General features: G+C 41.8%; 3 protein-coding genes across 7 annotated transcripts; 1 reads left to right on the forward strand and 2 right to left on the reverse strand.

Annotated features, from left to right (window-relative positions):
* Positions 1-3892: 3892 nt before the first annotated feature.
* On the forward strand, positions 3893-5721 carry LOC115196755 (pro-neuregulin-4, membrane-bound isoform). 3 transcript variants are annotated; one of them, XM_029757635.1, is made up of 5 exons: positions 3893-3983; positions 4235-4307; positions 4426-4519; positions 4741-4893; positions 5014-5721. In XM_029757635.1, exons 2-5 carry the CDS (start codon positions 4298-4300, stop codon positions 5087-5089), a joined length of 333 nt encoding a protein of 110 aa, XP_029613495.1. In that variant the 5' UTR covers positions 3893-3983; positions 4235-4297; the 3' UTR covers positions 5090-5721. The 3 variants fall into 3 exon arrangements, with proteins under 3 accessions (XP_029613495.1, XP_029613496.1, XP_029613497.1); XM_029757636.1 differs by having other exon boundaries at positions 3899-4012; XM_029757637.1 differs by having other exon boundaries at positions 3910-3980.
* Positions 5722-6446: 725 nt separating this feature from the next.
* lactb (lactamase, beta) lies at positions 6447-9077 on the reverse strand. Of its 2 annotated transcripts, none has more exons than XM_029757632.1 (6): positions 8577-9077; positions 8349-8415; positions 8023-8213; positions 7571-7877; positions 7307-7472; positions 6447-7179 (listed from the first exon to the last, which is right to left on the reverse strand). In XM_029757632.1, the coding sequence occupies exons 1-6, from the start codon at positions 8949-8951 to the stop codon at positions 6657-6659; spliced, it is 1629 nt and encodes a 542-aa protein (XP_029613492.1). In that variant the 5' UTR covers positions 8952-9077; the 3' UTR covers positions 6447-6656. The 2 variants fall into 2 exon arrangements, with proteins under 2 accessions (XP_029613492.1, XP_029613493.1); XM_029757633.1 differs by having other exon boundaries at positions 8583-9073.
* A 4542-nt stretch (positions 9078-13619) lies between these two features.
* Positions 13620-25887, reverse strand: LOC115196756 (tropomyosin alpha-1 chain). Of its 2 annotated transcripts, XM_029757638.1 has the most exons (10): positions 25647-25887; positions 24764-24889; positions 20702-20835; positions 20002-20119; positions 19694-19764; positions 18802-18877; positions 18309-18371; positions 18096-18165; positions 17188-17266; positions 15818-16028 (listed from the first exon to the last, which is right to left on the reverse strand). In XM_029757638.1, exons 1-10 carry the CDS (start codon positions 25758-25760, stop codon positions 16025-16027), a joined length of 855 nt encoding a protein of 284 aa, XP_029613498.1. In that variant the 5' UTR covers positions 25761-25887; the 3' UTR covers positions 15818-16024. The 2 variants fall into 2 exon arrangements, with proteins under 2 accessions (XP_029613499.1, XP_029613498.1); XM_029757639.1 differs by lacking the exons at positions 15818-16028; positions 17188-17266 and adding an exon at positions 13620-13865.
* Positions 25888-26112: the final 225 nt, after the last annotated feature.

A 26112-nucleotide genomic window follows, 5' to 3' on the forward strand; every position in this document is an offset into this window, starting at 1 on the left:
ATACACATCTTTAGCAGATAATGGGAGTGTAGCGAAATGCTTGTGCTTCTAGTTCCGACAGTGCAGTAATATCTAACAAGTAATCTAACAATTCCTCAAACAACTACCTAATACACACAAATCTAAAGGGATGGAATAGGAATATGTACATAAATATATGGATGAGCGATGGCCGAGCGGCATAGGCAAGATGCAATTGATAGTATAAGATACAGTATATAGATATATGAGATGAGTAATGTCAGATATGTAAACATTATTAAATTGGCATTGTTTAAAGTGAGTAGTGAGTCTCTATGTAGGCAGCAGCCTCTCTGAGTTAGGGATCGCTGTTTAGCAGTCTGATGGCCTTGAGATAGAAGCTGTCTTTCAGACTCTCGGTCCCAGCTTTGATACACCTGTACTGACCTTGCCTTCTGGATGGTAGCAGGGTGAACAGGCAGTGGCTCGGGTGGTTGATGTTATTGATTATCTCTTTGGCCGTCCTGTGACATCAGGTGCTGTAGGTGTCCTGGAGGGCAGGTAGTTTGACCCCGGCGATGCGTTGTGCCGACCGCACCACCCTCTAGAGAGCCTTGCGGCTGAGGGCCGTGCAGTTGCCGTACCAGGCTCTCAATTGTGCATCTGTAAAAGTTTGTCAGGGTTTTAGGTGACAAGCCAAATTTCTTCAGCCTCCTGAGGTTGAAGAGGCGCTGTTACGCCTTCTTCACCACACTGTCTGTGTGGGTGGACCATTTCAATTTGTCTGTGATGTATACGCCGAGGAACTTAAAACTTTCCACCTTCTCCACTACTGTCCCTTCGATGTGGATAGGGGGGTGCTCCCTCTGCTGTTTCCTGAAGTCCACGATCATCTCCTTAGTTATGTTGATGTTGAGTGCGAGGTTGCTTTCCTGACACCACATTCAGAGTGCCCTCACCTCCTCCCTGTAGGCTGTCTCGTTGTTGTTGGTGATCAAGCCCACTACTGTTGTGTTGTCTGCAAACTTGATGATTGATTTGGAGTCGTGCATTGCCACGCAGTCAGGGGTGAACAGGGAGTACAGGAGGGGGCCAGTGTTGAGGGTCAGCAAGGTGGAGATGTTGTTTCCTACCTTCACCACCTGGGGGCAACCCGTCAGAAAGTCCAGGACCCAATTGCACAGGGCGGGGATGAGACACAGGGCCTCCAGCTTAATGATGAGCATGGATAGTACTGTGGTGTTGAATGCTGAGCTATAGTTAATGAACAGCATTCTTACATAGGTATTTCTCTTGTCCAGATGGGTTAGGGCAGTGTGCAGTGAGATGGCGATTGCATCGTCTGTGGACCTGTTGGGGCGGTATGCAAACTGAAGTGGGTCTAGGGTGGCAGGTAAGGTGGAGGTGATATGATCCTTGACTAGTCTCTCAAAGCACTTCACGATGACAGAAGTGAGTGCTACGGAGCGATAGTCATTTAGTTCAGTTACCTTTGCCTTCTTGGGTACAGGAACAATGGTGGCCATCTTGAAGCATGTGGGGACAGCAAACTGGGATAGGGAGCGATTGAATATGTCCGTAAACACACCAGCCAGGTGGTCTGCGCATGCTCTCAGGACAAGGCTAGAGATGCCGTCTGGGCCAGCAGCCTTCCTAGGGTTAACACGTTTAAATGTCAACGTCAACAGTAAAGATGCAACTCCGGGATGCTGGCCTTCTAGGCAGAGTTCCTCTGTCCAGTGTCTGTGTTCTTTTGCCCATCTTAATCTTTTCTTTTTATTGGCCAGTCTGAGATATGGCTTTTTCTTTGCAACTCTGCCTAGAAGGCCAGCATCCCAGAGTCACCTCTTCACTGTTGACGTTGAGACTGGTGTTTTGCGGGTACTATTTAATGAAGCTGCCAGTTGAGGACTTCTGAGGCGTCTGTTTCTCAAACTAGACACTCTAATGTATTTGTCCTCTTGCTCAGTTGTGCAACGGGGCCTCCCACTCCTCTTTCTATTCTGGTTTGCGCTGTTCTGTGAAGGGAGTAGTACACAGCATTGTACGAGATCTTCAGTTTCTTGGCAATTTCTCACATGGAATAGCCTTAATTTCTCAGAACAAGAATGGACTGACGAGTTTCAGAAGAAAGGTCTTTGTTTCTGGCCATTTTTAGCCTGTAATCGAACCCACAAATGCTGATGCTCCAGATACTCAACTAGTCTAAGAAGGCCCGTTTTATTGCTTCTTTAATCAGGACAACAGTTTTCAGCTGTGCTAACATAATTGCAAAAGGGTTTTCAAATTTTTTATTTTATTTATTTTATTTCACTTTTATTTAACCAGGTAGGCCAGTTGAGAACAAGTTCTCATTTACAACTGCGACCTGGCCAAGATAAAGCAAAGCAGTGCGACAAAAACAATCAACACAGAGTTACACATAAACAAACGTACAGTGCAAAAGTGGAAGAGGGTAAGTAATAATATGGGGATGAGGTAGTTGGGTGGGCTATTTACAGATTGTCTGTGTACAGGTACAGTGATCGGTAAGCTGCTCAGACAACTGATGCTTAAAGTTAGAGAGGAAGATATAAGACTCCAGCTTCAGAGATTTTTGCAATTTGTTCCAGTCATTGGCAGCAGAGAACTGGAAGGAAAGGCGGCCAAAGGAAGTGTTGGCTTTGGGGATGACAAGTGCAATATACCTGCTGGAGCGCGTGCTACGGGTGGGTGTTGCTATGGTGACCAGTGAGCTGAGATAAGGCGGGGCTTTACCTAGCAAAGACTTATAGATGACCTGGAGCCAGTGGGTTTGGCGACGGATATGTAGTGAGGGCCAGCCAATGAGAGCATACATAATGATCAATTAGCCTTTTAAAATGATAAACTTGGATTAGCTAACACAACGTGCCATTGGAACACAGGAGTGATGTTTGCTGATAATGGGCCTCTGTACGCCTATGTAGATATTCCATTAAAAATCAGATGTTTCCAGCTACAAATGTCATTTACAACATTAACAATGTCTACACTGTATTTCTGATCAAGTTGATGTTATTTTAATAGACAAATGTGATTTTCTTTTAAAAACAAGGACATTTCAAATTGACCCCAAAATTTGGAACGGTAGTCATGTATATATATTCTTAATCGATTCCTTAGTTAGATGTCGTGTATTTGGGGGAAATGTGAAAATGTTAGATATTACTGCACTGTCGGAGCTAGAAACACAAGCATTTCGCTACACCCACAATAACATCTGCTAAACACGTGTATATGTCTGATACATTTGATTTGAACTGCTAACTGTTTTGAAGAAGTCCACAGAACAATGTTTACAAGAATGCTGGAAGTGTTGAGGCAGGAGAAGTGTCATTAAGATGGCCAGAGCAAAGCAAAGTTCCCACGATTCAAGCTATGCCTGTGCTGTTTGTTCCAATTCCCTCTCACCATACCAGTCATTCCATTGCCTCTCACCAAACCCACAGATTGTCTATTTAAAGCCAAGTCACACAGAAAACAAGTGATCCACCAGGTGATCCACACCCCACCTGGATAGATTGTGTGATGCAATGATAATTACTTGCCTTTGACGAACTAAACCATGAATGTATCATTACAGTGAATGCAGACACCTATTGTCTGTTTAAAGTAAACCACTACTACACATTGTCTTAGTGAAATGTCAAAATTGGTAAAATGATCGTTTTTTCCACAAGTGAGGAAGCCTTTGTTTACTTACTCTGTAGTGGGGATATTGTATTCTGAGGCAGTCATTGAAAACGACCCCATTTTACTATATCAGGCATCCTACCAAAAAGAATCAGAATCAATAGAGAGAATCCTTACATTTAGCATGCCTTTTACAATGTGGACAAACAGCTATCACAACATTTCTGGGCTCAAAGGAACACGCCCACATTTGTGCTTTTGAAGGCCCAACAAAAAGCAGTTGGCAGAGTTATTTTCAACAGTCTGTCTCTGTGATTCACCTTAGAAACCTGCACTAACCTTACCACAAACTGGGATTTCCTGAGGTGGTAAGGACAGATTCATAACAATACTATTTGTAAGAGAATAACAAACCTCTTTATTATTTTCATACAACGGTGATAAGTCCTTGATATGATTAAGGACGCATAACCAGTTTACTTCTGTTATACCTTATTTTAGTGCAGAAAGAAAGTACAAAACATGAAGCCTTTTTTCTGATTATCTTGTTGTCTATGTAAATTCATAATTTTGTCTATGTAGATTAATAATGAGCTGTTACTTTGTACATCATTCTTAGGTGGGGATCTTAGAGAACCCTGTCACATTCTTCAGGATTGAAACAAGGAAAATAAACATTCAAATGATGGCAGGTAAAAGACTTTGGCGAAATAATTTGATCAGGAATGCTATTGAGAATTTCCATATGATGTAACTGTATTCTTTTTATGTGTCTGTTAACCTAAAATGTTTCTATTCTCTCTTTTGTAGACCATGGTGACCCATGCAACGAGTTAGAGGTTTCTTACTGTATGAATGGAGGAAAATGCTTTAAAATTTATTTTATGGATACGCTTACTTGTCTGTAAGTTACTCTCTCATCACTATTCTCTAATGTCTCTAACAGTTTGTCAGCCATGAGCAGGTGTACAATGTTGCTTGGCAATGGGCTAAGGAAGTTCTGGGAACTTCTGCATGGTTTTAGCCTTTGTTTTACTTCAGCTCAGACCAGGCAGACCTACCCTGGCTCTTGGTTCTCAACTGGTGACAGCTTTCTTGAGAATAATGCAGTTCCTTCTCCCTCAGCTGCAGTGAGAACTACAAAGGCAGTCGTTGTGAGCAGTACCAGCTGTTCACCACTGCACACGATGCAGGGGAGACAGGACTGATCGCTGCTGTGGTCATCGTTGTCCTTTTTATTCTAGTCGTGTTGGTAGTAGTAATCTACTACGCCTGCAAGTAAGTAACACATTCATTTAGCTTGATTCATGAATCCATAAGTATGCAGGAATAGTGTTGTCAGGTCTGATACAGTTTCTTCTACGTCTGTGTCATTCTTTGCATTTGTTTTATTGTTAGGGTATGGAAGGCCAAACCAAAGAACCAGCAGAAAAGCAGTGAACAACAGTATTGGAGAGTAGAGCCCAGAGTATGAGGCCTGTTGTATATTGTTTTTGGGACATCGGATTGGATAACAAAATGTTTCATGGACGGTGGTACGATATGGTGTGGGTCTAGATGCTGCTGAAGATGTGGCTATGAAGGACCAGAGGACAGAGGAGACTTATACCCACAAACATTCTGCAGCAAGCGTCAAACGTCAAGCTGCAGAGTGGAAAAAAATGCAGAATTTGGTTGCATGTGTAAACGCAGCCAATGTGTTTCATTCCAATGGCTATTTTCCACTGACATGCTTTTAAAGCTGGTGGATGGAATGGCATGGAGTGAAGCCTGATGCCTTCACAAAGGAATACTGTGACTGTAAAATGTTTGCTTAGTCTTTGCTTTGATTGACAGATAAGTCATTGAGTGTGTCGAAGTTCAATTGTGAATGTGCGCTTTCTCTAAGCCTGTGATACCATAGATTAGAGTACAAAGGGGCAATACTTTGAATACTTCATGTAGAATTCACATGCTTTTCTCAATGTATCAATAATGCATCTATTTGTTCAACTTTCATACAAGTCAAACATGAAGTGAGCATGAGTTACAGTAAGCATCTTTCTTGTATTATATCACAAATCACAATAATAAATCGTACATTACTTATGATTGCGTATGAGGAAACAAGGTGTTGTCTTCAGTAATCAATGTCAATCAAGACTATTGAAGTGATGTAATTGAGCTATAAGTAAGGATGATAATTCCTGCTATAAATACAATCGTTTACATTGGGGTATTGGCATTCGTAAGAGGTTCATCAATGGGTCTGGACCATAGAGAATTCAGACTTAGATAGTGAGTGGTATATTGTAATCTCCATAGATATACCGTTCCATTTCAGATGCACATTTGAGACCCAACCAACAGATGGTGCTAAGAGTCCCTCATCTTTAAATGAACTACCAGAAGTCACATCATCTATTCATGGCCAATTAAGACCACATCAATTCACCACTCTGCCCCTGAGGTTTTTCATATGGGATGGATAGTAATGAGGCAAACCAGGGTTGGGGTGAATTTCATTTTGATTCAAGAGAGGACCCCAAACATTTGAACAGACAGTACACTTAAGACCTAATGCAAACTGCTGACTATGTGGGTAGTTTCAGGTCTCTCAATACCATCATGCTCTTCCCACGCAGTATGACCTACAATTGTTTTGCTGAAGTAGATTAACCATTTAGGTACTTATCAGTATTGAATAGACTGATTTCAGAAGTCACTGGTTCCTATTCATAGCAAAGCAGTATACTGCTGCCACCTAGTGGCGAGATTAGTAGGCTCAGTTCAGCAAAGGTGAGAATGGTTGTCACTTATCTGCATCAAGATTAACAACACTACCAAACTAATGACTTAATATTCAATGCACACCCACGTCGAACATTGTATTTTATTACTCAACGAAACGGGCCGAAATGTATAAAAAGCAGTATCAAATTCAAATATACAAATGAGTGCTGTTAAATCATTCATCCACTGCCATAGGAAAAGATATTGTAGTGCATTGATACTTTGCGGTAGTTTTAACCTTCTATATTTGTAAACAATATAAACTCTCATTAGCCTCTGGCTTTGTCAAACTCGTGGGCGATTTTCAGTGCTATGCTGTTGAGTCCCACAGACTGCATGTTAGTGATGATGGTCACCACTATTCCCTGAGGTAGGGCTGTAGTCAGTCCTTCGGGCTGCTGGACTGTCTCGCTGGGCAAAACCAGCAGGACACTGCTGGCCCCCACGGCGCCCCCTGTGTGTGAGACATAATGCCTGCGGCTCCTGCACTGGCCATACTTCTGCTCCTTCTCCACCACCAGCCAGCCCTGTGCATACAGCCCATCCTTATCCCAGGAGGCCTCTGTCTTGTCCACAGGGGCCCACAGAGCCTGGGCTGTCTCTGGTTTGAGGAAGCCAGGCAGGAGGTCTGTGCAGTCCTTCAGGTTGGCCACTTGGTAGCTGAAGAGCAGAGCATTCCCAAACAGGAGCAGGTCTCCCACAGTGGAGAGAAAGCCACCTCCTGCCCACTTATAGGAGTTATCCACGTAAGGGCAGTTTACTATGCGTCCTTTCTTATTGAAATGATAAAACCTGCAACAACAAAAAAATAGTTCGAAAAAAATAAAGTAAAAATAACCAGAACACAATAACAAAGCTGATCTTAGACCAATCGACCACTGATATGCAGTGAAGCAAAAGGAGATTGGTCACTCATTACCTTGAGCGGTTATAGATAATGGGGTCATTCTCATCTGGCACAGTGTTGAGCATGCCCAGCTCCCTGAACATCTTCATCATGTGATCCAGGAAGCGCTGGCCAGCAGCTCTCTCCACCACGGCACTGAGGAGGGTGAAGGCGTGGGTTGAGTACAGGAAGGTGGTGCCTGCAGATGACAAACCACTAGTTTACTTTCACGTAAATTAATTTGAATACACATAGGACTCATTTGATTGACAGCGATAACTCTTCCATAGCTCCTACCAGGTTTGAAAACGAGAGTGTTGTCTTTGAACAGGTCCAAGGCATGAATGACACTTTCAAAGCTGTCTTTCAAGTAGTACTCTTCTTGCTCAAACTCTTTTTTCTTCTGAGCCTGTTTGTTTTCCTTGCTATTGGTGCTGCTGTCCTCGGTCTTGGGGTTGTTTTCAGACCATCTCTTTTCCTCTTTACTAGGTAGTTTTAAAGGTTGTTTGGCCTTCTCCCTGTCCTCCCTCACTTTCTTGGCATCCTTCTCGTAGTGCCGTATGCCACTCAGATGAGAGAGAATCAACCGTGGAGTTATTGTCACCTACATGTCAAAGAGAAAAAACATCCTCAAGAACCTCACAAAAACAAATATTTGGAAAAATGTAGGGAAAAATTGTGCTTGAGGTGAGAGGATCATGCTTGTTTGGAATGTGTCTTTATTCCAACTTCTCAGAATCTCAATTTACATCTTCTCCCTCAAACTGTTTTTGGGGGAACTCAGGGACGTATTTCTGGACAGGGGCATCAAGGTCAAGCTTCCCCTCCTCCCACAGGCGGGCTGCTGCTGCTGTAGTTAGGGGTTTACTGATGCTGGCAATCCTCAGCACCGTCTCTGGTCCACAGGGCACACGGTTCTCCAAGTCAGCATAGCCAAGTCCTGCAACATGGACATCAGTTAGTTAGGAGCCTGTTTGACACAGCAGCATTATGCATTGCAATAATTTGGGAACATATGAGGAGTAAGTGTATTGTGTCTACTACAGTGAACCTAGAGGTACTGCATGACACCAACCTTCGCACCAGACTTGAGAGCCATCCACAGACACACCGACCACCAGCCCTGGAGCCCCGACCTCATCCTGTCACACCAAGCAAGAAAGAGGTGATGACAGAGATACAGACAGAAAATGCATGAGCGTGTTCTGACATGAGGTTGAGCTGCATGCGTCAACTGAATGTCATGTTATTAAACATTTAATTTCAAGAGAAAAACATTCTGAATGCAAAAAACGTCAAATACCTGTACCTTTATCCGCTGAACAAGGTCTCTGCTAACTTGAATGGCAGCACCATATCTTCCAGTATGTTGGAAGTCCTCTTCACATGAGAGCTCAGCTATGTCAGTGTGATATTTCAATCCCAAAGCTAAAACAATGCCCGCACCTATTCCCCCAATCCAAAACTTTGACCTTGAGTAAAACCGAGAAGTTATTCGACGTGAAGGTCCGAAACATTTTCTCTGCTGCTGTTGTAACACGACAAATGTCTGTTGTTTTGACAGCTGGGGGCACCGAGTTGGAGTAAACAAAGAGGAATAGCAGCGCGCGATCACTGCAGGACAATCTCTACACTTGTCACAAAAACGCTTGAATGGCGAATAAAATAACCGCGACATATTTACTTTTCTGTAGCCTATCGATCGACTGACGTTTGTTTTACTGTAGAAAATCGCTACAATCGAATCGAGTTTGAAACATTTCCTGAGTCCCCTGCTTGCGTCAGACAAAGTTAATCAATCCCCGATCCAGACAGCACTAGCCAAATGACGAATTGGGAGCTCAGATCAACAATTTCAAACGCTTCTTTTTCTTCAAAGAGGTTTAACGGCGTTTGGCATCCACTGGATGTTACATTACAGCTACGTACTATACTGGAGTACAACACCCTTATCCTTTGCTTAAAACAATATTAACCTTTATTTAACTAGGCAAGTCAGTTAAGATCAAATTCTTATTTACAATGACGGCATACCGGGGAACAGTGGGTTAACTGCCTTGTTCAGAGGCAGAACGACAGATTTTTACCTTGTCAACTCGAGGATTCAATCCAGCAACCTTTCAGTTACTTGCTCAACGCTCTAACCGCTAGACTACCTACCACCACAAATAAAACAATTAAAAATACCCTACCACCTAACACATTTCTTTATATATAAAAGATTTTTTTTTAAATAAAAAAATGTAAATATTACTAAAATAAAAGAAGACCACCACCCTACTCCACTATTTAAATCTTTTTAGTCCTACCTCAGGTCAACAACTTGAAAGGATGGGACACCACCACTTAACACACCATGTAAACTCTTCTGCTGTCAAGTCTCGCACACCCAAATACCTCTCTGCAGCTGCCACCACATCCTCAATTTTCTGCGACTTACGTTCCATCCCTGCAGTACAGTTGATAACCATTGCTATGAATGCTAAAAATCCAATCTTACTGAAACATATATCACTTGTTGACCGATCCCTCTGTACTGGTACAGACCTACTACTCACCACTCCTCTCAGGATCCCTCCCCCTTGACCCATCTTCCTCTACTTCCTTCACTACCTCAGCATATGACTTCTGCACTACTCTAACCATGGAAACCTCAACCTGCCTCTCTCACAGGATATTTCTGATCCCCAGCCCCATGGGCACCCCTACAATTAACACTAACCACCACTTTCCCCAATGCTAAACATTCCTTTGTCTCATGCCCTTCTGCACACTTCTCACACCTAGGAACCTCCCTCCTACACACTGCTGCCACATGCCCATAAGTTTGACACCTGTAACAATGTAATGTATTCGGCACAAAAGCTTGTACAGGATAACTTATATATACTAACGTAACCTTGTCGGGAAAAGACAACATCAAAACTCAAAAGAACAGACAATGACTCTTCTGTTTCACCACTCATGCCACCCTGTTTGTGTTGTACCAAACGACGAGCATCAAACACTGGGACACGTCCCCTTCAGTTGATCAACTTTTACATTTACTGCTACCCCAGTAATCACTCCTTTCAATGGCCCCCTTTTCTTGGGAGCAAAACAATTCACATTTCTTGCCCCCATTCGTTTAAAGTGGAGCGCCTTCTCCCTCTGACAAGCAGAAACAAACAATTATCACAAGACCACGTCTGGTTACCCTCACCGATTCCACAGCACCCAACTCTGTTTTCACCCACAATGAAACCACAAATGGATCCGCCAAAAGCGTCCACTTTTTCCCAAAATTTCACTCCTACTGTCACGGACTCATCTTTATCCTGACCCTCGGTGCAAGCCTCGGGCTCCGAGAACATCACCACACCTACCACTGCCGATACTTCAACCTATATTCACTTCCATTTCTCCTCCTGTCTTCAGTTCACTCCGCTTACACTTTCTACCATTCTTTTTTAACAAACCATCTCCCTTTTCCCCGCCATTTTAACCGACTCAAGCTCCCCTGCTCTCTTAGACCTCCTCTGCCTCGCTTTTTCCCTCCATTCCTCCTCTGTATTCCAAGTATACATCTCCTTATGATAATACTGCACTTCTCATGACATACATCTTGTTCTTGCCTTCTCAAGGGACGCTATTTAACCGTCTGTCACAAATTCCGTACAATCAGCACAAACCCCTCAGGATGTAGCACTCAACAGCGCATCCCACTTTTAAAGCAGCTGCTTTGTCTTGATGTTCTTCATCAAAAGCTACCGCAACGCTTTTCCATCTCAAACAAGTGACCTCTTCCAACTACCATCCACCATCCCTACCCGACTGCCTTCACTCCAGTTCCTGAGTGAAAGAAAAACAAACAGTCTCCCCCATTTCAAATGCAACAAATGCACTTCATATGGCCAGCCTATGAATGACAAAATTTGTGTTATAGAATGGAATATTTCAGTTGTAACAAATTCATACATAATTTAAATTCAATCAAAATGTTTCTCTTTTAGGGGCAATTACTTAGGCACTGTAAATCTGCAACAACAATATGACAGCATACCACAACCAAACCGCAATGACACACCACACACAGCCATTCACATCAAATTATCTCAATACAATACCGACATAACTAGGATTCAGGTCTATAAAAATGGCATTAAAAAAAAAATGTAATGTCCATAAAAAAGGACCAGTAAGACAGATGGCCCCATGATTGCCTTTTCATTAGTATCCTTCCTTATCCAGATTGTTATTCATACTGATGACCATCTCTCTGAGAGGTGATGCAACAGTAGTAGTAGGCCTATGTCCTTTCTGTTGGCTGAGAGTCCTCTTACCTTCAGTTTATCACCCAGTCCCCAGGGTGACAAAGTACTCGCGGAGGTTACATGCCAGCACATGGCTCCTGTCAGCACCTAGAGAGTAACAATGCCCTCTGTTCTGTATGAGCTTGTTTACATTGTCACTCCTTGCAATCTCACCTGGCATACAACTAGTTGTATTATTATGGGTAATTTATAATCCAGTGACACAGCACGTGGCCTATTACAATGCATCTAAATTAAAACTATAAAACCAAGGTTAGTACCAAAATATAGATGCCAAATTATATAGGTACACTCGACTACATTCTTGAATGACCTCTCTCTGGAAGTCAAACCAACACCTAGATCAGAATGAGCAGTCAATGTAACAAGGTTGGAAGATGAACAGATTACCATTTGTTCTGGAAACACCACACACGAAGCTGAGGGTTAACAAGGTTGATAAGTGGACCCCTTAAATACAGTGCTGCATTAATTCCTCTCAAGATGCCTTTTAAAGACATCCTACAAAACAAACAATTGGAACTTCCTAAAAATATTGAGGATGCTTTACTATATATATATATATATATATATAAACTGATTAAGGACAACAACCAAATAAAAATACTCCACTTTAGAAAATCTCAAACTGTGCCGTTTTATTTATATTCACAATTTTTTTACATTTCAGATGATATACATTTAAAACATCTATATTTAATAAAACAAGTGAGGCAGACCCACATGATTCAAATCATATTTCTAGACAAGACAAAAATGTTGTTTCGAACCATGGTTTAAACAAAAAGGAGAAAAAAAAAAGGAATACATTTAGCAAGAATGTTGCCATAGAGATTTTGTAATGAGTTTAAGGATGAAAAGAAAAACAAATACACTCCAGAAGTATAAGTAGATCCCTTTCTAGCCACGGATTAATATAGGCAAAAAAATAAAATCAGTATACAAACAAAATTAATTTTTCCTAAAATGTCCTAGGGTTGTTCCACGAAGAGTGCTTTTTGCATCCCTCTGATATTAAGTAGAAATTGTGCACCAATATTGAATTTGAAAAGCATGTTATATTAAAAGGAAGTGCCTTTTAATATAGACAACATGGAGAATTCAATAAATTAGATTTTATATAGAATAAATACTTGCTAAAGTCCTCTAGGAAGATTTTACCCCACTTAACCCTAAAATGTCTTTACATTTCCACCATCAATGTAAAGCCCTAGTTTTCTTTCTTTGAAACTATTCCTTTCAACAACAAAAAATTCAAAAAGAAACATTGAACATCTAATAGTGAAAATCGGAAAACCGAGTGGGTCGAGCATAACACGTCAACTCTGTTACCCATAGATACAGGCTAGAAGTGTTAAGCATTTTTGCAAAGCTTGCATTCAATAACAACTCCCTGTTGCACACAAACTTCTATTCCCTATGTCACAAGGGGATTTATGGATGATTTAAGATGAAATCGCCAACCCAGTTACGGTCTGACCAACCCTGTTACTTTATTTGGCACTTATAGTATTTTTCCCCCCCCTCTTGAGATGGGAAAACGTTGAAAATGAATGTGCTCTTCATGACAGAATGTTTAAGTTAGGTGAAATCAAGAAACGCTTCTCAAAAAGGCACCAAATTGGTGGAACAACCCCCTAACTCAGCACCAATATACATGTGGGCAGGCTTATCCAATGTATACTTACACTTGAGGAAACTTTAAGAAATACAGAAGTCTTCAAAAACTAAAATCATGTGTTCTCCGACACTACTAATTCTGTGCGTACGTTGAAGTTGAATTAAGTGCAACATTTTTCCACTTTGTCTTTGATTGAAATGTAAGGTATGTGCATAACCAGGGTGAAATGGGTATGTGCCAGATTCATCCCCTTTAATCTATCAAATGCAGATAAAAATAACCTTTGTAGCAAATGGCACGTCATGTCACCTGATAACTTGCCAAAAACAAAGTCAACTCAATGATTACAAAATGCTGACATCATTATAAAATCAGCTGGCAAAAATAGAAGTGTTTCTCATTTTGGGCTTCATTAAGGAAATGTTGTACCTTCCCTTAGTTCTACTGAGACAGGATGGTGCAAAAGGAAAAGCATCGGTTTGTGTCTTCCTCAACATGGGCATGGAATGGAAGGAGGGTTCATGGCATGCGAGGTGCAAATACAGAAAGCCCAAACCAGTGGGTAAACCAGGCTTTCACATGTTATTTAGTTCCATTAGAGTCTGATCCAGCATCTGGTGCATATCGAGGTTCTCTTCTTTAGCATGTGCCAGTTTCTCTGTTAAACACCAAATAAAACAAAAATATTAAAATCCAAGCAAGCACCCCACAACATGCAAAAGCAGGCTAAGGGCCATCAATATTCGAGATGACTTCGGTTATGATTTAAAATGTACTGTTAGTCAGAACTACATAATTAGCCATCAAAAGCAAAACGCTTTCAGTTAGAGAAAAGAAACAATGCTGTAACTATGCTGTGGCAGTAACCATACAGGCAGTACACACAACTCTTATAGCATTGCCTTCACCATGCTTAAACTGGGGAAATGAACAATAGTGGTGCGTATAGTATACTATATTTAATGGTATATAAAGGCACATTACAGTACCTAGTTGTAAGAGTATACAGTAAGTATATAGATTAACCCATTACATTGTGGATAGCTTGTTACGCCAGCAGTAACATCTCCAGCATTATGGGCATCATACAAAAACAATACAAGCACGTATCTTTCTTACACAGCATTAAACTGTCAATACTGTACATAAGCTCATGGATGAAACATTCACACCATTTAGTCCTCATTCAAGGCCACTCTTAGTTCATTAGAAAGAAGGCGGTTTTTGTCAAGTTGCTGGTAGAGGTGATCTTTGCAGTCAGAAAGCAGGTAGGAAAGCGAGAGAAAGAAAGAAAATCAGTGCAGTAAAAGACTAGAGAGCTCAAGAGAAAGCTTCATGTGGGATCACTTCACACCTGATACCTTACCTTGTTTGAAAATGGCATAGATACATACATTCACAGTCTACTCTCCACAGAACAGTGGAGCAGTAACTGCAGAAGGGGATGGTTGGAATGCCTCTGAACTTTGTGAATGGAGATATGAACAACATTTCTCTGGGGTGGATAATTGCGCAAACGAGTAACAAATTGCCAGTGGGTTCTACTCAATGTCTGAATATACCTTCCAGCACCAGAAGGCATGTACAGATCCTGCTTAAAGTCTTATAGGTTCAACTAAGGCAGTATAAAAGCTGCCAAATTCCAGCCCTGTATGGAGGATCACTACCTGATGTCATAGATGCCCGGGATATTCCACATGCTAATTTCACGCTCCCATTACACACCACACGGTTCTACATTAAACACTGACTGTGGGAGAACAGATATCATTGAGTGGCCTGGACATGAATGAAGTGAATGAAGTGCTTGGAACACATAAAATGGCTAACAATTTGTCTTAATAAATACTGCTAGTTGGGTGCAATTAACTCAAGTGCTAGTGCCTGTGATGCTCGCTTTTAATTGAAAACAATGATTCGGAAAGTGCATATCTATTAATTTATTTCAACAATAAAATGATATTGCAAATTGCAGACTTCATGTCATCAACATCTCAATAGTCAATCTTACGACACTTTCCAACTCACTTTCAACACGCAAAGGCAGACAGACAATCCTACATACTGTGCTTCTCTTCACGCCTACTACTTTGCCCTACTCCGTTCAATAGCAATCCAACATGTGCCACCTCCTTATCAAAACATTACATTAACTATACTGCATTGAGCCAAATGACATTCGCCTTAGAAGCTACATTTGTTTTAACAGCAGTATGTGTAATGCCATGATGCTCCTAAAAACATACCTTCATCAAGGCTGTAAGATAATCACTACTCCCCTTCAGTATATACCCTAAAGTTGAATAAGAGCTACAAGTGTGTAGTTGGCCTACTTGCAACAAATGTTCACTGGACAGTGCACATTACACATCTCGCCTCTCAAAGTGAATTAAAATGTTGATCAACACCAATGGACATTAAAACTTTCAACTGAACTTGTAAGAATGTCTGCACCATAACATTTGTTTATGGGTTCCTGAGACATAAAAAAAACAATGACAACATTAACATCAGGGCTCCCTAGTTTTATTATCAGAGCCGCTTGAAAATAAATAGAAATGAAAATAGAATTTAGAAGGAACAGAAAAGGATAGAATAAGGAGATAAAGCTTACATAGAAGGAAGGAGGTTTATTTGTATACAACACAAAGATTCAGAGGTTCTATACAAGAGATGGGATACAACACTGACAGGATGAGAACATGGGGAGTAAAGGAAAGCATGGACAGAAGGGTTGGGAAATGGAAGAAAGGCCGGGAGAGAGCAGAGCGAGGCTGCTCAGCTGGCGGGAGGCGTCTTTGATGAGGTGTAAACAATTTATCTGTGCGGAAGAGAAGAGGTACAGTGAGGTACTGCTATAGGGGGTTTGTTGGAAGACAGACACGCAGCGCTACTGGCACCACAGCACAAAGGACAGGCTAGAGCCACAATGCCCCACTGGGAGGTATTGCCAGGGAAGGATACAGACAGTGTATCACCTCAAACACAAAACAAAGGTCGGACTAAACCTCTGACCACATGAAGACCTTTCCAAGGAGTCATGAGGAGCATCAGGTGACCAAACATCTGTCATACATGGTGCTCCGCCTCCAGCTTTGACACATCTGATAGTCTGATATCTTCTCAGATGCCAAAGGGTCACAGCATAAAACCCAACAAAAAGACAACCAGATCGTGACAGTTCCCCCTCAACTGTGGTTATGAACAAAAAGGAATTTCAAGGGGGACGCATGGGGCCTTTCTTCCATACAGAAGTAGACCTTGTTAGTAGTAAAAACAAGTGAGCTACACTTGAAAAGGTACAGAACCCAAAAAGCACACGGACTACATGGAGAAACTCAGTTTAAAGACCCAGAAGAAGGCTCACATTGAAATATTGCATTTCAATAGACGCCTCACATGCATTAAGGGTTGACAAAATATTATGAATATTTTGAAATTAAGACATTCATTTGTTGGTCGAACAATGTACATTTAAAATACTATCACAAAATGAATTACGATTACTTCTTTATGTAAAAAGTAATACAATATGGTAGTTATTAAAATGTAAGCCCAAATAGGTAAACAAAGAACCTCCATGCTGTATTCTGTTCATACAAAACAAGTCTAGGTTCAAGTACTCAACTGCACTGCTAAAATGGTAACTGACTTGAATGGAGAGAATGTCCTCACAACCAAAAACAAGTCTAAGTGTGAGAACGGAAACCATTGAGTGAGCGTAAACAATTCCCACACAGTTAGCTAGTACTTACAATATACAACCCCTTTTAACTAGGACCTTTAGACTACCTAGTGTATAGAAAATCATTTGCTGCTTTCTAACAGCAACATGAACCACTTTATCTTGTACGAACAGAAACAGCAGATGGATGGAGAATTTCAGAGAGACAGAAGATTGTGATGGCTGGACAATGGGGATGGGAGGTGCAAGGAGGTGGCGACAGAGGCACAAGCAGGCAGCGCAGATGAAGAATTACATAGAAGTCATGTCGTTGAGGGCGTTGTCCAGCTCCTCGCTGATGGCCTTGTACTTCAGTTTCTGGGCATACAACTCATCTATTGGGACGTGGGCCAAGTGCACAGACAGGGAGGAGGCAGAGGTGGAGGGGTGTGTGGGAAGGGGGTGAAGGGCGTCCGGGCCATCAGCAAGACCCCAGAGGGAGGTGGGTGAGACAGCCCAGGGAGAGTGACAGAGTGGAAAAGGAAGAAAAAAGAAAGTTATACCAGAAGAGGATAGAACAGAAATGTGATTGAGGCCACGACAAATTCCTCAGCATCATCAAGAAATAGTGAACAGAGTCCTGAACATCTCATGTCAGAGATATCATGACCATATGGCTGCTTCTTCAGCCCTTCTAAATACCCTGAGAGCCTCATGATACATTCTTTAACCTACAGATGGAGGAGTTGCTGTAACAAGCAGTTGTAGGGCAGCATATCCCTTACTGTGACTAATAGCTCATTCTCATTAAGCAGATGCAACGCAACTTAATTGTTGCAGATCAACCGGGAAAAAAAACAACCCAAGCTATGAGCAAACGTAAATATAGAGTGAATAGGATGACCTGTCAAATGTCCAACTACCAAAGTCATTTCCATTCAGATGTGACCCAAAAGTACACAGACTCAATCAGGGGCACGTGTTGCTCAGAATAGAAATATGGAAATAATGGAAATTGAGAGAGGTAGCAAAGACCAGCACAGATTAGAGTATACTGACGAGGTGTAGCATAGAAGGGAAGAGGGTTTCCTCCTCTTCTTCATGCCATTTTGAAAGAAGCATAGACAGTTACCGAATAGCCACGAATGAGACTCACTAAGATGTAGACCTACTCCAAAACAGATCAAAGTACAGTTTTGAAATTGACTGCAAAAACAGTCATACCTTCCAAGTCGTCGATGGTCTTCTCAAGTTTGGCTACTGATCTTTCAGCGAACTCAGCGCGAGTCTCAGCCTGTGGTAGAGAGAGACGGGTTCTTAAGAATCAGTCTGTAAATGTCACACAGTCAGTGATACTGTAGGCCGACAGTACCCACAGCACTGGAATAGCCTGGCCTCTGGCCAAAGTCCCCAGATAAAGGGGGTTGTGAAACTTGCCTCCTTCAGCTTGTCGGTGAGGACCTTGATCTCCTCCTCGTACTTGTCCTCCTTCTGTGAGTACTGTGGACCAAAAGAAGCAGAAACAGGAGTCATGCATCTACCCAACTGTAACATCTGCACCAGTCTACAGAGACAGACAGAGCCTAAAAACCCTCCCACTTTATCTTTTATATGAAACAAAGACCTAATGACTTACCAAACAGTTCTAAAAAAAACATAATGAGCAACAAGGCTTAGATGCAATAGGTTTATCTTCAATTAACAGAACAAATAGTGAAAGGTATTTGCCTGACATCTTTAAGTACAACATTTGACTAATCTTATCCCTCTCCAATTTCATAAGCCAGATACTGTATCCAGTGACCCAAGTGCTGCTGTAAATGGTTCTCCAGGTTCCTTCCATTCATTCTCCTGTATGGCTCTGGGGGGGGGGGGGGATCTGGGGTTTGGAAAGCATGCCTGGGTCTGAACACAGCGGCAGACTACCTACCTTCTCAGCCTGGGCCTCCAGTGACTTCAGGTTGTTGGTCACAGTTTTCAACTCTTCCTCAAGCTCAGAGCATTTGCTGTTGTTTTAGAGGGGAGAAGGTGCGGAGGAAGTGGAAGAGGGTCCAGAGGAAATTGGGCCGAAATGGAGGAGGGGTGTATTGAGACACCGATGACAAATGGAAGCGGGATGGACAGAGGGAGAGTAGGAGGGGGGAGAAGAAACAAAACAAAATAAATACGAACTAGGGGAATTACAGGAAGGAGACCAAAGTGCCTTAACACAGCAGGAATGCAACAATAATAACAAAAGGTGGAGACTACAAAGACACTTTTGTAAATGCCTTTTAGCTTGCAGATTGGTCAAATTAGGAATGCTAATACGGCATGTGAAAGATGTTATTCTTGCACAGTTCCTACCAGGTTAGAGGTGTAAAAGGCTCTAGTTCTAGGATATCCCGAGCATAAGCCCCCACATAGGAAGAGAGAGCAAAGCAGAGCAAGGTGCTAGCAGGAAAGAGAGGCTTCATTCAGCAGAGTGAATGAACGTGACAAGAGGAAGTCGTACATAAGTCTGTAAAGATAGACCTGACAGAATACTTTGTTAGTCTGCAGTACCTTTGCCTCGGAAGCTGTGAGTGATTTTAAGCTTTGTTCCAAAACTCTTAGCTCGTCCTCCTCTCTTCGAATCCGTCTGTTAGTGGATGTTGTGAACAAAAGGCCATTCAAAACATGAAACACATGCAAATTAATAGTACATGCAACAACGAAAGTGAGCAACACGTCCAAAATAAAAACTTTTAACTTTGAGCCAGGCGTGGCGTTAAATAACCTCATCCATGCATGTTAATAAAGTGCAGAGTTACTCCTCGGTGACAGTGAAAAAAAAATCTTACCCTTCTGAAAGCTCAGCGCGCTCCTCTGTACGTTCCAGATCACTCTCAATGATGACCAGCTTACGGGCAACCTTTAGGTACAGAACACCAAGGAGTTACACACTATACACAAAATGGCTGTGTATATACACCCAATATCTGTGTACATACACCCTATACAAATTAGGGTATGTCAGGGTGGACTTAATCATAGTGTGTGCCATTATGTTATTGTGTGGTGTAGGGTAGGTTCAAGGCAGGGTGTGTGGGGACTGGGATGTAGAGACAGCTGGACAGCAGCCAACAGCTGCAGCAGCTGAGAGACTCACCTCCTCGTATTTGCGGTCGGCCTCCTCAGCGATGTGCTTGGCCTCCTTCAGCTGGATATCCTGCAGCTCCATCTTCTCCTCATCCTTGGAGGCCCTGTTCTCAATGACCTTCATGCCTCTGTGGGGAGGAAGGGGAGAGACAGGCAGCAGATGTTAGGCTAGGAAGAGTCCCATTCCCAGGCTCACAGAAGCACTGCGCTGTAACTCAATGACTCAAATCAATATCTCCAGCCCAGACTAAACATGGGTGGGCAGGTACCACTGCAAGAAACTCTCTGGGAGTGCCGTGTACGCCCAACGCACATCCGCACTGGCAAACTTTATAATGCCCTTTCAAAGTCAAGGCCTGGGCCTGAGAGCTTTTTTTAATGGGACTGAGGGGAAAATACTGCACCACTATATCACTGGAGATGACAGGGCAGGCCCAGACAGGGTCTGATCTACAGTCTCAGATGTTCAGGCATTGGGCTGTGCAGCATAGAGAGGTTGTTTATATACCAAACAAAGGAATGGAAACAGGCCTCATGGCCCATTTATTCAGGATTTCATAGTCACCGCTGAAACAGGTTGTGTTTGTTGGAACCGGTCAGTGGCACCGCCAGTCATGACTTTCGCTAAAGACCCTAACAACTACAGTAAGGGGGAAAGAGAAACTCAGTCTACTCTATGGTTTAACTCCCTATCCACCATAAATATATACCTCTCGGACTCATCAGCCGCCTTCTCAGCCTCCTCCAGCTTGGTCAGGGCAGTTGCCAGACGCTCCTGAGCACGATCCAACTCCTCCTCAACTAGCTGGATACGTCTGTTAAGGGAAGCGACATCGGCCTCAGCCTAGGAGAGAAGAGAAGAACTTGCCAAAACCTGCATCGTGGGGTAAAATGCATTAAGAGAGACAAACATACAGTACAAACATATCAACATAAAGAATACTGGTGAATTTTCCACCTCAGTGTCTTGTGTGTTTTATAGGTGAGAGGTCTGGGTAATGACTATTTAAAATGGTGCTTTCTCCATCTGCCAGCCTAATGACAGTGTCACCTGTTGGGGAGAGAAAAGGGCCTTCCCAGGAGGATTCCCCTGTGCTGAGCTGCACTCCACACAGTTTGTAATGACAACAATGCTCCTGGCTGACACAGGCTGAATACCTGGCCTCATTATTGGACCCCAGAGGTGATATTAATGAGGACTCATGGTGCGCCAAAGTGATTTACACTGTCAAAGGCCACACACACCAATGAAGAGCCCCCAGTGGACCATATCTGAAGATTAGATGAAGTTCAGCCTTTCATCCTCTCAAAATGTCTACTTTATTGTTATTTTACTGGTGAGTGGTGGTGACTGATGAAGTTTATCCACCTACTGTTCTAATTAGCTTACCACTAGTACCAACAATAAGTTAGGGATCCGTCACACTATTTTTTTATAAGAGATTTTATACTGAGGAAGTGTCAAATTCAGCTACAGATATGCTTTTGTGGTAATAAAACAGAACATTTGATAGCAGAAACAATTGATATGGACAGCCACTGCTCTATTCTTTGTTGTTTCTATATGCACCAAAGTCGACTTATTTTGAATCTTTAAAAACACTTCAATCACTTTGACAGCAGCCCATTTGATTTGAATGAAACCTCCCACATACATATTGTCCCATTGCAGAAGTGGTCAGAAAGTGACTTTTGGGACTTGAATGCCAAAACATTCAAGAGATAAAAGGTGCTCAAAGTTGACCTATTTTGCATACCCCACCATACCATGAGACATCTTTGCACCTGGTTAACCGCTCAGAGGCCTGATCACATACTAACACAAGAGTGGTGCGCGGGGTCAAAGTCCATCTCATGTTGTGAATGGAGATATGGAAACTAGCCAGTGAAATTAAGATAACTATCAGTTCATCTAGTGTTTTTTTTAAACCCCACCCAAAACGTTTCCTTCAAATAAACTAACATGAAGTGACCATGTTGATGATGGCAATTAACCTTCTTAGCGGCAAATGCATACAGACTTCATTTCCTGTTTCTATAGCTCAGAGGCTGGCCCCCTGTTCTTTAGAACATGCGACAACTATTTGTCCTTACAAGGAAACCTTGTTTAAAACGACATTCTGCTATTGATGTTGTTCACAGCTCTGTCGCAACGTTCTTTTTGACGTTCTTTCCTGTTTAAATGGAAAATAGTTTCAAAGAGTTTAAACTGTGCTGCAATTATGTAAAAAAGGTACAATTTACTTTGGTTATTATGTGCACTAAAGTATGTGCATAGAAGCCTAGCATACCCAGGAGATGAATATTGGGGGTGATACAGTAACATGAAACAATATAACATTTTAATCCAAGAACTGTTTGTGAAAACAGTTACCTTTGTACATCATGGCCATAAATTAACAGAAAATATCAACGGACTATGACATCAGAAACATGGTGGTTACAGTATCATTGAAATCCATCAAAAAGGCCTGAAGTGCTCTACCGCCACAGCTAAACACTATTTACACTTGGGACAATCATCAAATTCGCCTCGAGCTCGTAATCGGTCCGAGTTGGCGAATCGAAAACACTGAGCATGATAAATGTAGGTTGTTAGCTAACAACACAGCGGGATGTCAGAGACATTCCGCTATGTCAGTGCTGACTGCATCACCATGCATTTTAAAAATCTGTGCTACTCACTCGGATATTAAACATCTCAAAAGCAATATATCATTGTTGCACTTGACAACACAAATTTTGGAGAAATGTTGTTTTTTTTGCAGTTATTTTATGACATGCTTACGGATTCTCTGGTTTTCCTCTCAAAGCCCAATTCTCTCTGTAGTCTTTCAGCTCTCTCTTCAGCACCGCCTGCCCGCTGTTGCAGGGTTTTTATTTTCCGTTTAACGGCCTCCAGTGATGTTATACCGGTCATTATTTCAACTTGCTAAGAAAACCACGTTAAACGGAGCGCTACAACGCCCTGGAATGTACCTGGAGGGAGGCTGCCCGTCTGTGAGGAACGCACACAGCAATAACTGAACGTTACACCGGAAGTAACCATGCTTTCATAACCAAGTTCAAGGCTACAACAAACGAAAATATATTGGAAGTACACTAGAAATACATTTAGTTGTTTTCGTAATATTATAATGGATAACCAACATTTGGTCATAATAAAAAGTGTATCTGTGGTAGACGTACTATAATGATAATGGCACGCCCAGTTATTACAAGCGTTGACCAAGGTACCTTGCACTGGTGTATAGCACCATCTGCTGGTATTATCTAGACAGTACACATGGGATTGAAAAGATCTTCAGACTATAATTCTTAAAGTGCACCAAGAGGAGGCCTTCTATGCATTTGTAGAATCTTACTCAAGGAGTTCAACAAATGAGTTTTTTCCTGATCTCCTTTCCTTCATTTGCAGTGATATGAAAACGTAGGATAGGTGAATGCCTACCAAGAATTTATATATTTTTACCAGTTTAACTCGTTCATATCAGTGCAGATTATTATTTTTTATTTAACCTTTATTTAACTAGGCAAATCAGATAAGAACAAATTCCTATTTACAATGACGGCCTAAAGGAAAGGAGATGAGCATAGGGAGTCCCTGTAGTCTATTGAGATGTTGGCTACCCTACAGACACTTTCAATACAAGAAAATCAATTGTCAACTGAATGTCACATCTAATTTGATAACTTCATTATTGAGGGGGGATTAACTTGCCTTGCTAATGTTTTTTCTTTGTTCATATTTATTTAGCCTGGGATCATCATGCCATAACATGATAAGCCTATGTATTTTATGCATATCTTTTTTTTCAGCCCCTGGATGCAGCTCCTGGTGTCACGCATGAATCGACATACACACGTTTCTGATAGTTTTCCTTTTATGGAGCATTTCCCTAATTTCAAGTTCTTCCCTGTATGAAGCCAAATTACACCGCAGGGAAGCCAAATTACACTCTAAGGTATGAGTTTAACTAAATGTACCTCAAAACAACAAACAAAATACATTAATAATAAGATACAAGAATAATCTTGCAAAAATACGATAGGTCTAAAAGTGGATATAATTAGTAAATAGCTCATTATTAGAAAATACTTCAGGTTGATGGTAGAATAGTTAGAAAATCAAATTTTCAAGGGAAACGAATTTAATATAGGCCTGTTGCAAGAAACAGGCACAGCCCAAAAAAGTAAGCTCTAACTTGACCGATGACCAAATAAAGCAGTGGGCTATATTTATCCGTGTGGTGCACACGCACTCCTCTTGGAGACTGCACGTTCAACACATTCAGTTTCCACTCATAAATGTCCCCACTTTAAGGAGCTGTGGAGAGGAATCTGATTTACTGTCTTAAATTGACTTTGTGGTCACATATGTAGGCTATCTATGTGGAGAGATTCAAATACCAGAACACTGAAACACTTTTGTTCTTTATATTGATATGATTTAGGTGACTTGTGATCTTTGACAACAGGCAAACAACCACAAACAAAATATATAAAATGACAGGTCAACAATATCTGGCATGACATCATGATTGTTTATGTGATTTAAATATTATTCCTTTATCATAATAAGCTACATTCCAACTGGCCCATAGACGTATTGGGCTCGACAGGTGAGTCACACCTAAACAGTATTCTACCTACATTTGGTAATCTGAGAAACGACTTTAGACCGAGTGATGAAGCCGAACACTGTCATTTTACACACTTTACAGATGTGGGAAGCAGTGTGCAGGAATGGTGATTTTGTGCCCTTTACTTACGTCCGTGGCTGTCTTCTCAGCCACCTCAAGTTTCTCCTGGGCATCCTTAAGAGACTCAGAGTACTTGTCCAACTCATCCTCTGTTCCCTTCAGCTTCTTCTGCAGAGCTACCAAGTCATCCTCGAGCTGAGGTTTGTTTAAGTGTGGACAGTTTCACAGGGGTGATCAGCGGGAAACAGAGGGCGTGAGCGCGCACAGAGCGCAAGAACGCAGACAGACAGAGAAAGGGAGAGAGAGGAGAGAAGTTAGGGAAAATCATGCGAGCCACACAAAATACCTTGGTGGCCACCTCCTCGGCGTTCAGCAACTTTTCCTCGGCGGCTTGGAACTCATCAAGCACTTTATCACGTTCATCTTCGGTGATCCGTAATTTCTTTTCCAACTCACTTATTTCATCCTCTAACTACACATGCATAAAGGACAACATTTTATTTATTTGAATAGAACATCAAAGTGAATATACTATTGCATTTATGCTGAAAGAAGCATATGTTTTTCAATAGCCTATCTATATTCCCCACAGTAATTATTCTATATTTCCTACTTATAATTAACCGACAGTAATTTTCCTATACACATATTTTCCTGCTTATAATTACGCTACATTAACACAACTTCACCCACCCATCAATCAGTGACATGGACGTAATTAGTAAACACAATTATTCCGATAATTCATACCCAGGTCACTTAATAGCCTACCCGTTGTGATATGTTATTCATAAATATCACTTAAATACTCCTTATTTCGAATGATCCGTAAAAGTGATACATCCACATTGAAGAGGTGATCGATCCACGTTTAGAGACTGCGGCGAACAGAGCCACTGGTATTCAGGTGCCTTGTCTAGAATCATTTAGATTTTCCATATATAATGCCGACCTGTTTGCTCTTGTCCTCTGCTGCCTTCTTGTCTCCCTCGGCTCCCTCAGCTCTGTCCAAGGCATTCTCCTTGTCGAGCTTGAGCATCTGCATCTTCTTCTTGATGGCATCCATGGCTGCTTATTTTTTGTTTGGCTCCACCAAATGTTTCGAAAGAGACCCGAGGAGAGAGACTGTGCGTCTGTGCTTAACTGACCGTTGCGCTGGAGTGCAAGCTCTTCTTGAATGTGCCTTGTCAAATATGTACTGTCAAGAAGGGGAGGGGACTAAATTCCTTTAGACATCGAATACTTTTTTGGAGACGGCATCTCGGGGTCCCTTCCCCTTGCCCTATCTTTCTTTATGGATCTACTCGGTGATTCGCTGCTCTCAGACATTTGACCATTGATATGACTATATATGGGATTTGATAGTTTTGTCTAGAAGGGATACAGCTTTTGTCAAAGTTGACTTTTCGTAGGAGGTT

The sequence above is a fragment of the Salmo trutta genome, chromosome 7, assembly GCF_901001165.1.
Source record: "Salmo trutta chromosome 7, fSalTru1.1, whole genome shotgun sequence".
Classification (NCBI taxonomy): domain Eukaryota; kingdom Metazoa; phylum Chordata; class Actinopteri; order Salmoniformes; family Salmonidae; genus Salmo; species Salmo trutta.

Bases quoted from the DNA above. Each gene is read 5' to 3' on its own strand.
- lactb (XM_029757632.1), bottom strand. From the start codon at position 8,951: ATGTCGCGGTTATTTTATTCGCCATTCAAGCGTTTTTGTGACAAGTGT. The intron at 8,214-8,348 runs GTTGGTGTCATG...TCCATGTTGCAG, and splicing joins CTCTCAAGTCTGGTGCGAAG to GACTTGGCTATGCTGACTTG. The intron at 7,878-8,022 runs GTAAATTGAGAT...TTTGACATGTAG, and splicing joins AACAGTTTGAGGGAGAAGAT to GTGACAATAACTCCACGGTT.
- LOC115196756 (XM_029757639.1), bottom strand. From the start codon at position 25,760: ATGGATGCCATCAAGAAGAAGATGCAGATGCTCAAGCTCGACAAGGAG. The intron at 20,120-20,701 runs GTATATATTTAT...TCCTCCCCACAG, and splicing joins GCGGCTGATGAGTCCGAGAG to AGGCATGAAGGTCATTGAGA. The intron at 18,166-18,308 runs GCAAGTTTCACA...TCTCTACCACAG, and splicing joins TCACCGACAAGCTGAAGGAG to GCTGAGACTCGCGCTGAGTT.
- LOC115196755 (XM_029757635.1), top strand. The intron at 4,520-4,740 runs GTAAGTTACTCT...CTTCTCCCTCAG, and splicing joins ATGGATACGCTTACTTGTCT to CTGCAGTGAGAACTACAAAG. The intron at 4,894-5,013 runs GTAAGTAACACA...TTTTATTGTTAG, and splicing joins GTAATCTACTACGCCTGCAA to GGTATGGAAGGCCAAACCAA.